At 55.4% G+C, this 12,817-nt stretch overlaps 1 protein-coding gene across 1 annotated transcript in view; it reads right to left on the bottom strand.

Moving 5' to 3' along the window:
* The window catches only part of CHST8 (carbohydrate sulfotransferase 8), a 68,191-nt gene extending 55,605 nt beyond the window's left edge, over positions 1-12,586 (bottom strand). The window contains exons 1-2 of the mRNA XM_080828403.1: positions 12,003-12,586; positions 7,752-7,967 (exon numbers count right to left, since the gene is read on the bottom strand). Coding sequence (XP_080684529.1) covers positions 7,752-7,881 — 130 coding nt within the window. The 5' untranslated portion in view covers positions 7,882-7,967; positions 12,003-12,586. The remainder of the gene's footprint in view (positions 1-7,751; positions 7,968-12,002) is intronic.
* Positions 12,587-12,817: the final 231 nt, after the last annotated feature.

Here is a 12,817-nt window from a genome sequence, read left to right as displayed (position 1 = left end):
CCGGTGCCCCAATGTTCCGTTCTGCTCTCCTTTTTCATCTCCCCCACGCCCAGGAACCTTCAGCATAACAATTCTGTGACCATTTTCTATTAATATCAATTTTCAGATTACAGTGATATGATGTCTGTTTCCTAATTTAATTAGGTGATTCCTGTTATTAGTTCCTCCATGTTCATTACTTTTCATTTAGCCTATTTTAACGCACCATAGGAAAGTGAGATTCTGGCTGGAGACCCCTGGGGTGTCTTCTGCAGGGATGAGGGGAGTGTTTGAGGCCCAAATCAGAGAAGCAGATGCTGGGGAGCTGTGGGCCAGGTGTGCCACGAGAATGGCCCTCTTGCAGTGAGAGGGCAGGGAAATTCCCGCTGTAGACACAGGGTCCATAGAACCTCCCAGCGAGGGCAGCAGGAGGGTCCTTCAGGAACCCCACCCCCAAAAGAAGACTCCAGCCAGCACCCCAGAGTCCACCACCAAACCAGTGGGCTCCAGGTGCCCACACTTGAGAGCTATGTGTTCTGACACTGCCCTGCCCTTTCCAGCACCTTTTGCCTGACTAGCACGTGGGGGATCCGTCTTCATCCCTATTGCCCTCAGCACTTCCAGGGGGCAGCCTTCACCCCAGAGTCTAAGTCACCACTACTCCAGAATGAGCACAGAACGCGGTGTGAGTGATGCCCCCTGAAATACGCAGACTCTGCCACCGTGCACCCACCCCATCAAGGAGGGGTCGGCCATCAAGCCCTTGGGCTTCTGGCCACATGGGTTTCTAATCTTGCAATGGCTGAGCCCACGGGTTTCCTTCTTTCCACCGGCACAGTGATGACTGGGAGGCCCCAGCTCACTACTCACCCTGTGACCCCAGAAGGAACCCCTCAGAGCCTCTCTGGAGATTACAAGGATGAAGGGGGGGTGCCAAGAAGCCCCCAAGGGCTATGATTGTAAGGAGACCATTACGAGGATCCTGCCCCACGGCCCTGACTTTGAGCCCGGTGCCTTCTGTGATGAGGAGAGGGCTCTCCAAAGACTAGGAGGAAACTCAGCAGGTGCTTTTACCTCCAGTAGAATTTCCTTTGCTGTGGTCACAGAAAAGCAAGGTGCGGGTGAGGCAGCCCTCGGGAGCCCTCGGCACTGTTTGGCGAGAGAGTGAACACGCTTGCAGGTGTGTTGTTCAGAAACACCGGGTTCTGGGAGTCCCAGCCCTGCTGATTCTGCAATGATATATTGCCAGCTACTTAACAGGATGGATCACTGCAATTACATGTCACTTCTGATATTCACAGTCACAACAAGGATGTGTCAGCCTCGCAAAGTTTGTGGAAAATATATATGGCGCTCTGCAATGCTGGTGGGAACTGGTCTCAGGAAACAGACTCAGGAGAACTCCAATAAAACCCACCTGCCTGGGGAAAGCAGATGGCTCCACAGAAATGGGGGCTGGGGGAGCAGGGAGTCTGGCTCCCCTAGCCCAGAAAGAGTGTGAGCATGCATGCCTCGGTGCCGGCGGGCTGTCCCTGCCCTGGGGCCAGCGGGGGGAAGAGGAGGGTCGGCCACCACGCTTCTGTTCACGCCATCAACCTCACATAAGTGAGCTATGGATCGCCGCTCAGCAGTCACGCCTGCTGCCTCGGCCCACCCGGCCCACTCTGGCCTGGCCGTGCTCTTAGGGCTCCAAGGGGACATCCCTGGGCCAAGAGTTGCTGTAGAAACAAGACACACGAACCAAGTGTGGGCTCAATACTGGCTCAGGCAGGGCTATGTGTCCCTGGTAACCATGGGACCAGGACTGAGGGCCACGCTTTCTCCGGCCAACACATCCCTGCCTCCAGGGGACCGAAGCAGGAGCCCTCAAGTCGGTGGGGCCCCTGGGCAGTGAAATTCTGGCTCTGCGGATTTGCAGCTGGGAGAGACTGGGCAAAAGGCACGAGGGCATGCACACTGCAGAGAGACCCTAAGTTCCAAGGGAATCTCACCCAAACCTACTTCACTGCTTTCATGGTAGGCCTACACCCACTGGCCTCTTGGGCGCTACAGAAGACAAACATGCCACCCACAGCTCTCCTTCTCCAGGCAGCCCTCCTGGCTCCTCCAGCCACGACTCCGCCCTCAGGCTCAAGACACGGAAGAAGTGAATGTGAGGTCTGAGAGCAGAGAGGCGGGAAGGGGAGGGGCTTTCTGGGTCTCCTGCTTATTCCTGCAGTCTGTGAGTTTGGAGTTCAGGGTGGAGGACTGACAGAGCAGCTCTGCCCAGCAACTCAGATGCCACCTGTCTAAAATAGAACACGTGGTCTCCAGCCCCCTCCCCCAAACCGCTCCCCATCTGGTGTGTCTGCCTCAGTGAGTGGTAGACCCGTCCCAATCTGTCAGAGCCAGCAGCCCTACTCACCCTCATCACCGCCGTCCCACTCTGTGTTGCTGACTCTGCCCGACCCTCTAAATCCACGCTCTCCGGGCTCCGCCTCCCCAGGTCCTGCCTTCTCTCCTGCATTGCTCTGTACCTCCCCACTGGGTTCCCTGTGCTCTGGTTCCCTCGCGTGCTCCTGACCACAGCTCCAGATGTGAGCCTCCTAACAGCCACCCCACCTCAGGAGCTCCCCTCGGCCTATAGTGAAGGCTCGCTCCTCTGAGATGCTCTAAGGGAGGGCTTGTGGGCCCCAGGACTGACTGTGTCTGCAGCATGAGTCTAGACCCCCAGGTCACACTCCGGCCCCTGATCCACTGGGAGTTCCTCCCATGCCAAATCCAAATCTTGATCCAGGCTCTCTCTGCCTGGGCTCTGCTCTGGGGCCAGGGGAGGCAACATGGAGCCTCACCATTGTTAGGAGGGAAGCAGGTGTATGTCAACAGCCTGCTGCCCAAGGGCAAATCCCAGTTCCGAAACCCAAAGCTGTGTGGTCTTGGGCATGGCTCTTAACTCTCTGATCTCAATAGTCTCATCTGTCAGATGGCGTAATAGTGCTTAACTCATGGGTTTAAAAGCATTCAGTGAGTACTAAATACCTGTAAAGTACCGGGCACAGTGCCCAGCATGCAGCGAATAACACATCAAGAAAGTGCCGTTGTGTGCCCACCCAGCGGCTGCCCAGCACTTCGTCTATAAACAGGAATAATCAGTTGTTCACAGAATTGTATTTACTGGGGCACCTCGGTGGTGCAGCTGGTCACGTGTCTGCTTCTTGATTTTGGCTCAGGTCGCAATCTCAGGGTTGTAAAATCGAGGCCCATATAGGGGGTCCACGCTCAGTAGGGAGTCTGCTTCTCTAACTCTCTCTCTCCGGCTCTCAAATAAATAAATAAATCTTTAAAAAACAAAACAAAACAAAAACACAAAGAATTATATGTATTAAAATATACAAAGTGCTTGGCCTAGGGTCTGGCACATGGTAAAAAGCAGATTATTACGCTCATCCTTGAATGCCGTTGTGCTGTGGAAGGAATGCCCCGGGCAGATTGTTGCTGGCAAGGTCCCCAGGGGCTGTCCAGTCCCTTTGTCTGCACTAGGGGCCCTGAACCCCTGCTGTCACTGTGGTTGCCTCCGTCCTTGACATCCCAGCATCATCCCCAAACCCAGCTCCACCATTCGCAATTCCACGGCTTCAGGAAAGCCAAGAGCTTACATCTCTGAAACATGGGGTGGCCCCGCTTTAAGAAAACTCACTCTAGGGAAAAAAAAAGAAAGAAGGAAAGAAAAAAAGACCTATTTATAGTGTGTTAGCAACAGAATCTGTATCATAAGGTCATGGTTTTTTATTTGCCAATGAATAAACCAATCAATCCACATCACTTTGGCTGCATGGGTCACTAACAACGACTCACCTTGCTCCATTAAAACAAAATCTATCCCACTTAAAAGAATGAAGGAGGAGGGGCACCTGGGTGGCTCGACGTTAACTGCCTGCCTTGGGCTCAGGTCATGATCCCAGAGTCCTGGGATCAAGCCCCGCATCAGCATCGGGCTCTCTGCTCAGCGGGGAGTCTGCTTCTCCCTCTCCCTCTGCCTTCCCCTCCACTCCACTCATGCATGCACGCAGGCACGTTTTCTCTCTAATACGTAAAATCTCCAAAAAAGAAAAGAAAATCCCCCAAACCCATATCTGATCAAGCTGCTAGATTTGCTTAAGTTACAGGAAATACAAAGAGCACAAAACAATGTTAAAATACACCAAACACATACGATCGACAAAAAACCCAACGGGGAGAAACTCGGCAGGACCGAGGACCCAGTTTCCTCTAATAAAGAGCAAGAGAAAAACAAAGGTGAGGAGAGACTCCTACACGTTGAAAGAGACTTAGAAGACTCGACCACCAACTGCAATGTGTGGGCTTAATCTGGATCCTGGATAAAACAAAGTGGAAATAAGGGTATTGATAGTATTTGTGATGCAACTAGAAATTTGAACATTGGATATTGGGTGATATTAAAGAATCGTTGGATGTTTAAAAAAAAAGAATTCTTATCTCTCTCTCTCTCTCTTTTTTTTTAAAGAATTCTTACCTCTTAAATAAAGCAATACATTGTAATATTTATGGCTGAACTGACATGCTATCTGGTATATGCTTCAAAAGTCAGAAGGAGGAAGGTGCCAGTGGCTGTGGGTGTGGGCAGCCCCATAACAGAGCCTGCTGGTACCCGGAGCCAGTCTCATCTACTCTGTGTGTGTTCCAAACCCTCCATAATAAAAAGTTCATAAAGAAAGGCCACTCATAAAATTTCAGTCTGCCCAGCCACACGTCTGGAGTCTGTCTTCTGTGTCCCCAGGGCTAGCAGGCTAGGATGTGTTACTCCTGGTTCTGGCCTGTTCTCTGCATCTTGTACATAAAGAAGGAGCAAGCCTAGTCTCCTGGGTCAAGGAGTGAGTTTCCCGAGGCCTCAGGGCCTGGCAATATTGGAGACTGGAAAATAATTGGACATGTGAATTCTCTGCTACACACGACACACCAAAATCTCATTTTAGGTGAGAGATAGGTTAACCAGCAGCTATTCACATTCCAGAAGGTTTTACTGATTTAAAATATAGCAAACATTTTTTAAAAATGGCTTAATTTACAAAAGTTGGCAAGCCCGTAAGATTGCAACTGATGCACGAGTCAGGTGAGGTTTGCTGACTGGTCCCTGAGAAGTTCACATGCTATTAACACCTAATGACTGCCCGAGAGAAAACTGAGCAGCACAAGCAACCGAAAGCTCCTTCTCCCACTCTCAGGCTTGTTTCTGGATCTTCACCTGCCCACCCTCCCCCGCCCACCCTGGTCAATGCCACCAACAGTGGCTCCCAGACCGCTCATTCCCAGGGAAGTTGATGACACTGTGAAAGCCCGAGTAGCCGGTGCGGTATTTCCTCTCCAGGCGGCATCCCCAACGGCCTTCCCCAATCTGGATGACAGGGCAGCCTCCTGACTTGTACCTCCCACCAGCAGAAATCCACAGGGAGAAGGCTTGTCCAGGCCCTGGGGCCACCCACGCATGCAACTGGATACATACACTTTGTAAGCACTGGTTTCCAACAGATAAATGTAATCAAGGTTTATATGCTCAGAGAAGCCAACAGGATGGGATTGTTTCACTTGAAAGATCAGAAGAAAATTGTAACTAATGTTGTGGAAAATTACTTTGATATTGCTTTCTTGGTACCGAATCACAATTAGGCTGCTGTGAGAAGTACAGGGAAAGAATAAATGAATAGTAACAAATCAACACAAACAGCCTGTGTCAGGAACACTTTGCTCAGGGAAAGTAACATAAGCATTACTTAAAGTTTTATGACTGTGTTTGATGTGATTTACGTAGACCGTCAAGGTTGCCCATCCCCGGCCACGTGGCGCAGGTTGTCCGGCTCCATTTACACCATTACACCCACCGGGCTCAAGGCTCAGGTGTGCTCCTCGCACCAGTCTGCCAGGCCCACGCCGTCCCCACTGCAGGGAGAAATACGCGCCGAAGCTTCATGGCATTCCCCACGCCCTGCGGAGGCTCAGAGCTCCTTCCCGAGCTCGCCACTCCACCCTGGAAATCCCAGAGGTCCTCCGGGGTCTGGCCCCACGGGTAATGGAGAAGATCCACGGGCGCATGCGCAGGGGAAACCGGTTGGTAAGAGGGGCCGGAAGTCACAAAGCGCAAGCGCTCTGCTTTGCCGGCTGACTGGCATGGCGGGGTGCGGGTCCGAGCCACCAGGCCCCACCTCTACCCAGGGATATAGCATCTGTCCCTGCAGTGTACCACAGCTGAGTGCATGACCCCTGCCCAGACGGACGCCATTCACAGGCTCGGGCCTTCTCTCCCCGGCTCATCCCACAGAACGCAGACCCTGGACACAAGGGCCCGCTGCCCGTGCGTGCACCACAACCACACAACACACACCAAAACGGGCACCACAGGTCCAGGGGTCACCCCGAGGATACACTATTCACCCCAAGCGATATTTAAGGGCCCCTGTTCAGCACAGATAACCCTACGCCTAGGGGGTCTGATCTCAGCCCACCTGACAGCCCTACCCTACAGGGCGAGGTTCTGCTGCCACAGGGCCGCCAGCCACTCTAAAGTTCACATGGGGCTGTAAAGTCCCCACAGAGGAGCCAGCTCAGAAGCAAGCAATATCCTTGCTTCTCCAGAAGCTGGGGATAACCTAGACCCACTTCTGAGAGCCACTATCCCTGAGGGCCTGGCCCAGGCATGAGTCAGTCCCAGTGACTCACCTGCTGTCTCCTGGGGTCCCACCACCTTGGCTGTCTCTTGCTGATTCTTGATGAAAGAGAGCTCCTCTGCCTCCCCGCCTGGGGCCTCTAGTAGCAGCTGCCAGGCCTCATTCTAGCCTCCTGGTGCTCCTTCTGACTTTCCATCTGATGCCTACAGGCCTTCAGTCTGTGCATAGGATGGCTGAGCCAGCCAGAGCTGAGGGGGGAGCTGGGGAGGAGGCTGTAGGCCTGAGTGCCTGGGCCCCCCCTCCCTGAGGGCCAGGTGCCCTATGCAGGGCCCTGCTCTTCTGCAAACTGGTGCAGGAATTTATCTACCTAAGCCCACAGCCTCTACTCGTCTTCCATATTGTCCATGTCCTGGAGCACACGGGTATCTTCACAGACTTCCCCACTAAAGGTCCCAGGCCTGCCACTGAGAGATGAGTGGGGGCTGGGTCTCAGCATGAGGCTCCTTGCCTGAGCTCCCCCTCTCCATATCCTGCCTGCCTGAGGCTCCAGAACCATCCCTTCCACTTTCTCTTCCACCTGTCCTCAGCAGATCTCTGCAAGTCAGGAAGGGCGCTCCCCTCCATGGCTCATGAAGGCCACGTGGGATACAGGCAGCAGGTGGACGCCAGCAGGAGCAATCTCAGCCTCACAAAGGCAGGAGGTACCTTGACCCCCTCTGCCCAGGCCAAAGGGCCTGGATTCAAGGGGTCCCAGGGCTGGCAGAGAAGCAGAGTCCCATGGAGGGGCATGAGCTCGAGGAGAAGTCATTCACCCTCTGATATCCCAGAAAACATGGGAGAGGCCCCCCAGAGATGGCAGAATCCTCCTTAAGCCTCAGCTTCACCAAAGGCAACAAGCGGATGAGAGCCTGGCTATCATTTCAAGAGGAGGGTATGGGCCAGAGACCACAGGCTAGAGGCCAGAGGCTGATGTCCGTCAGGAGAAGGTCAGGCCCCCTCCTCTGCCTGCCGGGGCTCTGGGCACAGACTTGGCACCAGGGCAGCCATGGAGGCCTGCATTTCGGACAGGAAAGCTGGGGCGCACGGGCAGCAGGGCCCAGCGCAGGGGCTCACCTGGCAGCTGCCGAGGGGCGAGCTCCGTGGGGTCCTGCAGGCTGATGAAGAGGAGGAGGCCTGCAGCTCCGAACAGCAGGATGGATGAGAACATGCAGGCCAGCCGCATGGTTCCGGCTCGCGGGGTCATCCGGGGCTTGCTCCGGGGTCACCTCTCGGGTGTGGGAGGTGCGTTCTTCCCTCATCGTCCACACCATGCATCCATCAGGGCACGATCTACGGGGCAGACGGGGAGAAAGAGGGTCCATCACCGAGACACAAGACATCCCGTGAGGGCTGAGGCGCCAGTCACTGCCTGCGACCAAGCATGATCCCCGACCCCTCCGTCCTTTAGAACTTACTCAGGCATGTCCCTTCCACTTTTCCAAGCCCAAGGAGGCTGAGGGAAGTCTAGTCACCACCTGTGGCTGGGACACCAGCTTCCCAGCAGAGGCTCCTGTATTTCCACCCCCAGAAAAACCAGGGGGATACTCTCTGGACTCTACCTGGGGGAGCCTAGGGTGGGGACCCAGAGACCCACAGCCAGTATCAGCCCCTGCATTGTCCAGGCTCTCCGAGCTTCCAGAAGAACTGGTGTCCCTATAGGTCCCTATAGGGGGGCTAGGTACAGGCCCAGCAATTTGGGTCCTTGTCCCTTACAAGTGGCCTGCTGGACAGAGAAACTCTTGAATCTCTCTGCCCTGGCTCCTCTCTGCAGGGTGTTGGGGACAAGTGTCCCTACAGAGCCGGATGCTTTGGGAAGGAGCCTCCCAGGCCCAGAGGCTGCCAGGAACAGAGAATCCCCCACCTGGTGGCTACTCTCACCAGCCAGGGCTGTGTCTCCCTGACAGATGGATGGGCTAGCAGAATAGAGACCCCACCGGCTAGTCAGCTGTGTCAGGGGAGCTGAAGCTCTGGCCAGACCAAGCTACTCCCATTCTTGAGGCCCTCGGGCCTGGAGCTGAGGCAGCCAGACTCCACATTTGACAGATCCCAGGCTCAGAGGCAGGTGACAACATCCCTTGTGTTTCTGCCGAAGGGAACCCGTCACCGCCAACCAGGAGTGTGCCCAGGTGACTTGCCCCTCACCCTGGTTCCTCCTGAAGGGCAGAGCCAGAAATGCCAAACACCCCGTATACCAACGAGTGACTCCAACTGGGCCAGACTGTGGGTCAAGATGGGGGCAGCCCGAGGCCTTTTGCTCATAGGAAGGAGGTAAGATCCTGCAGTGGGGTGTGAAATGGGTGGAGTGGGACAGGTGCTGAAGAGGGAGCTGCACAGGAGGTCATGCTGGACGGGCAGGGATTTCAGAACCACCCCACCCCTTTTAGAGGAGGGCCGCTCTGTCCCCTTGCTTTCACCCATTCCTACTAGTCCGGGCAGAGAAACCATCCTCTTTCTACCCAAAGGCCTTGTGGGAGCTTCCCCCCGCCCTGACACAGGACAGCTCTAAGGGAGGCTGAGACGAGGTGGGCAGTTTCTGAGATCACAGGTGGGTGGCTAGGTCCCCAGACCAGATGTGCTGCTTGGCACAAGGACACTTCCCTGCCTAGAGTCTCCTTGGGCACCATACTGTGGTCGGGGAACCCATTCCTGACCAGGCACCCAGGCGCTGGGAGAGGAAGCCCCAGCTCCTGTCCTTCTGTGAACTCGTGCTCCTGGGGGAGCACGAGGCAGGAAGTCAGAGGAGTCCTTCCCTCCCCAGCCCAGACAAAAATTCCCAAGGTCTAGACTGTTCTCAGCAAAGCTCTGGGGCTGAGTGTTAAATTGTAGGTTTGGGTTTCTCCCCTCTGCAGTCTCTGTAATTATGTTTTCACTCAGTTAACTTTAATTAACCTGCCCCAGGCCTCTATGCACGGGAACACGTCTGAGCGCAGGGCTCTCTGGGCTGTGCTGAGCAGGTGGTTCCCACGACCTCCCAGCTTTTATGTTTGGGAGGCAGCACCGAGCAGGGCTGTTTTGTCTCTCGAGCCGGCTCAATTTGCCATTGGCCCTGACCTCCTGGCAATGGCCCCCGCCCCAAAGAAAGACAGCTGCGCCCGCCATCACCAGGGACACCACTGCAGGGGGCTTACAGTGGGTAAAAATAGGCAGCCGCATGTCCCCAAAGGCTCAAACCCTGAAGTCCCTTGTGGGGCTCTGTGGCGTCTCCCTCTGTGGCTGCCCAGGATGGACTGTCCTGGCGGTGGGGGGTGGGGGTGGGGGGTGGGGGGTGAGGGGGCAGTGCCTGGCTCAACGTCCTGCAAAGACACAGACGCAGTGGTGCAGGTCCCAGGCCCCACGGAAGGACAAGGTCACTCTCAACACTGTGTCCTTCAGTCTCCCAGTGACAGGCCCTATGTGCAGGGCCAGCCTCGAGGTCTGGGGGAAGGTGGGGGGCAGAGGGCCTAAGGGGCCAAAGCAGTTGGCTTATCCCCCCACTGGTTAACCCCCACGGAAAGGAGTCAGAAGAGTGGGAAGAGTGTCACACACACGGATTCGGCAGGGACAAGACCCTCAGATAGGGAGCAGGGGAGGCAGCTCAAGGCCTTTCCAGATCAGATGCACGGGCTCTAACACACATACACACACGTATGCACACACAGCATGCACGCACAGCATGCACGCACACACCATCGACAGTCCCCAGCAAGGCCACAACCTGTAAAGAAAGTACCACAAAGCCCTGGTGTGCGGGGCTGGGGTGGTAGCACGCTGTCTGCTGCCTCACGGGCTTCCTGGGTCAGACACGAGGCCAGGAGGTCCATCTGACCTAGGGTGAGGGAAAGAGAAGGAAGGAAGGAAGGAAGGAAGGAAGGAAGGGAAAGAGAGTGGCCAGTTTATGGCTGGGGCCCATTGCTGCCCGGTAAAACAGCTAATAAAGTGCCACCAGATCTAGGTGCAAAGGCTCTATTGGATGGAAAAAAAAGAAGGTTGTCAGGGGTGGCTCAGAAGAACATGCTATCATCACTGCATTGTTTGCAGGAGCTGGCGCGGCTGAAGTGGTTCTGGAAGGACCGGCCAGTCCCCTCCCACTCCCAGTCACTGTCCCACTGTCACAGTCCAAGCCAATACAGACTTCCCCCATTCTGCAGCTGCAACCTGTCCTCGCTTGTTTCTGAACCGACCCCCAACCCAACCCCCAACACGGAGCCAGCCTCCAGCAGCCCACGTGCCTGGGAGCCAGGATGAGGACCACATCTCTGGCCCCTGATCTGGGGGGTGGGGGTTAGGGGGAGAAAACCAGCCCTAAGACCTACACCTTCACCACAGCGGGAGCATCACCCATTCAAGTGTCTGGTCTCAGAGACCCTCCCTTTTGTTGAGGTCCAAGAGAATACAGCACCCTCTCTGTTCTCCACGCCCAGGGAAGCTGGCGTTAGAGGCAGGCGTGGCTCTCGCTGACCCCTCCCTAGACTCCAGCATTCCCCTCAGACGCCTTCCTCTCAGTGTTTAGTTCTCACTGCAGACCACCTAATCAGCCAACTCCCTGCTATGTGCAAATGGAATCAAAAGGTTAACATGCCTCCCCTCCTGGGTAACTGGCTTGCAGGCTGGCTGGGTCTTCACTGCCCCAGGAGGGGACCAACATCATAGAACCCATAAGAACCTCCTTCCTTTAAAGGTGGAGGGTAGATAGGCGATCACCCAACACTCCAGGGAGTGTGTGTATCTGATCCTCTATTGTTCCCCAGGGGGTCCTTGTCTTCAAAGTCACATGTTATTTTCAAGGCAATGGGGAGATGCTGGTCCAAGGCTGCTTGTCTCCTGGGAGTTGGGCTGCTGTAGGGGGAGTGGACTCCGTGATCTGTCACAGGCCAGGGCCAGGCTGCCCAGGGCCCCGTAGACATACTCACAGTCCTCCACTCCCACCTGGGACTGTTATAACCTTACAGTGCACAGCATCCCACTCGGCTCCCCTGACAAGATCCCCCCCCCCACCTCCTCGCCTCTCTTCCAGGACCAACAGACAATAAGAAAATTCAAGTAACTGAGGGCAGAGTGAGGAGGAGTAAGGCAAGAAAAATAAACAGCCCACTTAGTTTCCAGAAGGTCCTGTCCTCACAATCCCTAGTTTTCCCAGTGGCGTGCTCTCCCTGAGGCCTGAATGGCATCACCAATTTTTACTGTAAGGGAAAAAAATGCAATTAATTTTGCAAACACCTCCTGGGACACAGGTCAGGGCGAAGGATTCCTCCCATTTCCTTATTTATCCGATTTAAAAATTTGTCTCGGGAAAATTCACTTTAGGGCACAAGCAAGGACTTGGGAATTCAGCCAAAACGCACGCACCTCCAGTGGCGACAGGCCGGCAGGCGATGGACGGATGGCTCCAAAGACACGCTTGGCTGCGGCTGCTCCAAGGCCTGGATGCTTTCCCCCAGTCACCCAGAGGACCCCCTCGGGCTGTGAGGACCTGCTCCCGTGCCCCACTGGAGGCAGCCAGAGGTGTCCGGCCCTGTGCTCCTGGGAGCACCCACTTGGTGTGTGGACCCTGGGCCCCAGAAAGTTCTCTGTCCAGTCAGTCTCCTCCGTGCACGGGCAGGAGCGAACAATGACGTCCCTCCCAGCTGAGGGCTCCAGGAGGAGCTGCTCATCGGGAGAGAGGCTGCTATGGCAACTTGAGGAGAATGGAGCCAGGCACTGCCGTCACCTTGAATCCGGCACCAAGCATTCCACCGCGGTGGCAGAGGGGGCTGCACCTCCGCTCCGCCCCTGACAAGCCTCCTGCGATGGGGCTGACCTCCCGCCTTCCCTGCTCAGCCTCCTGGCCTCAGGAACTCATTTGCTCCTCACTGAAACGGAGCACACAGCCCAGTCCCCCGAGAACGCCACCTCCATCTGTTTTGTCAGACAAGTTCTTCCGTGTGTGTGGCTCCTGCTTGCTTCTGAGAGGGGGTTCTTCTTGATTTCAGCTCATTAAAATCCTGCAGCTAATTAAAATCTAACAGCAGCGGCGGCAGCAGCAAACTCTGGGATGAGTCCCTCTAGTTTTTATGCGTAGGCATAAAGTTGCAATGCCCGGCAAGGGTGATGAATGGCTGCAAGACCGACAGAGGCTGCCTCAGACAGAGGACTCCTGCCCTGCTAGATGCGGGGAGGGCGCT

The sequence above is a fragment of the Martes martes genome (assembly GCF_963455335.1).
Source record: "Martes martes genome assembly, chromosome: 17".
Taxonomy (NCBI): Eukaryota; Metazoa; Chordata; class Mammalia; order Carnivora; family Mustelidae; genus Martes; species Martes martes.
This window is presented reverse-complemented; position numbering and strand designations above follow the sequence as displayed.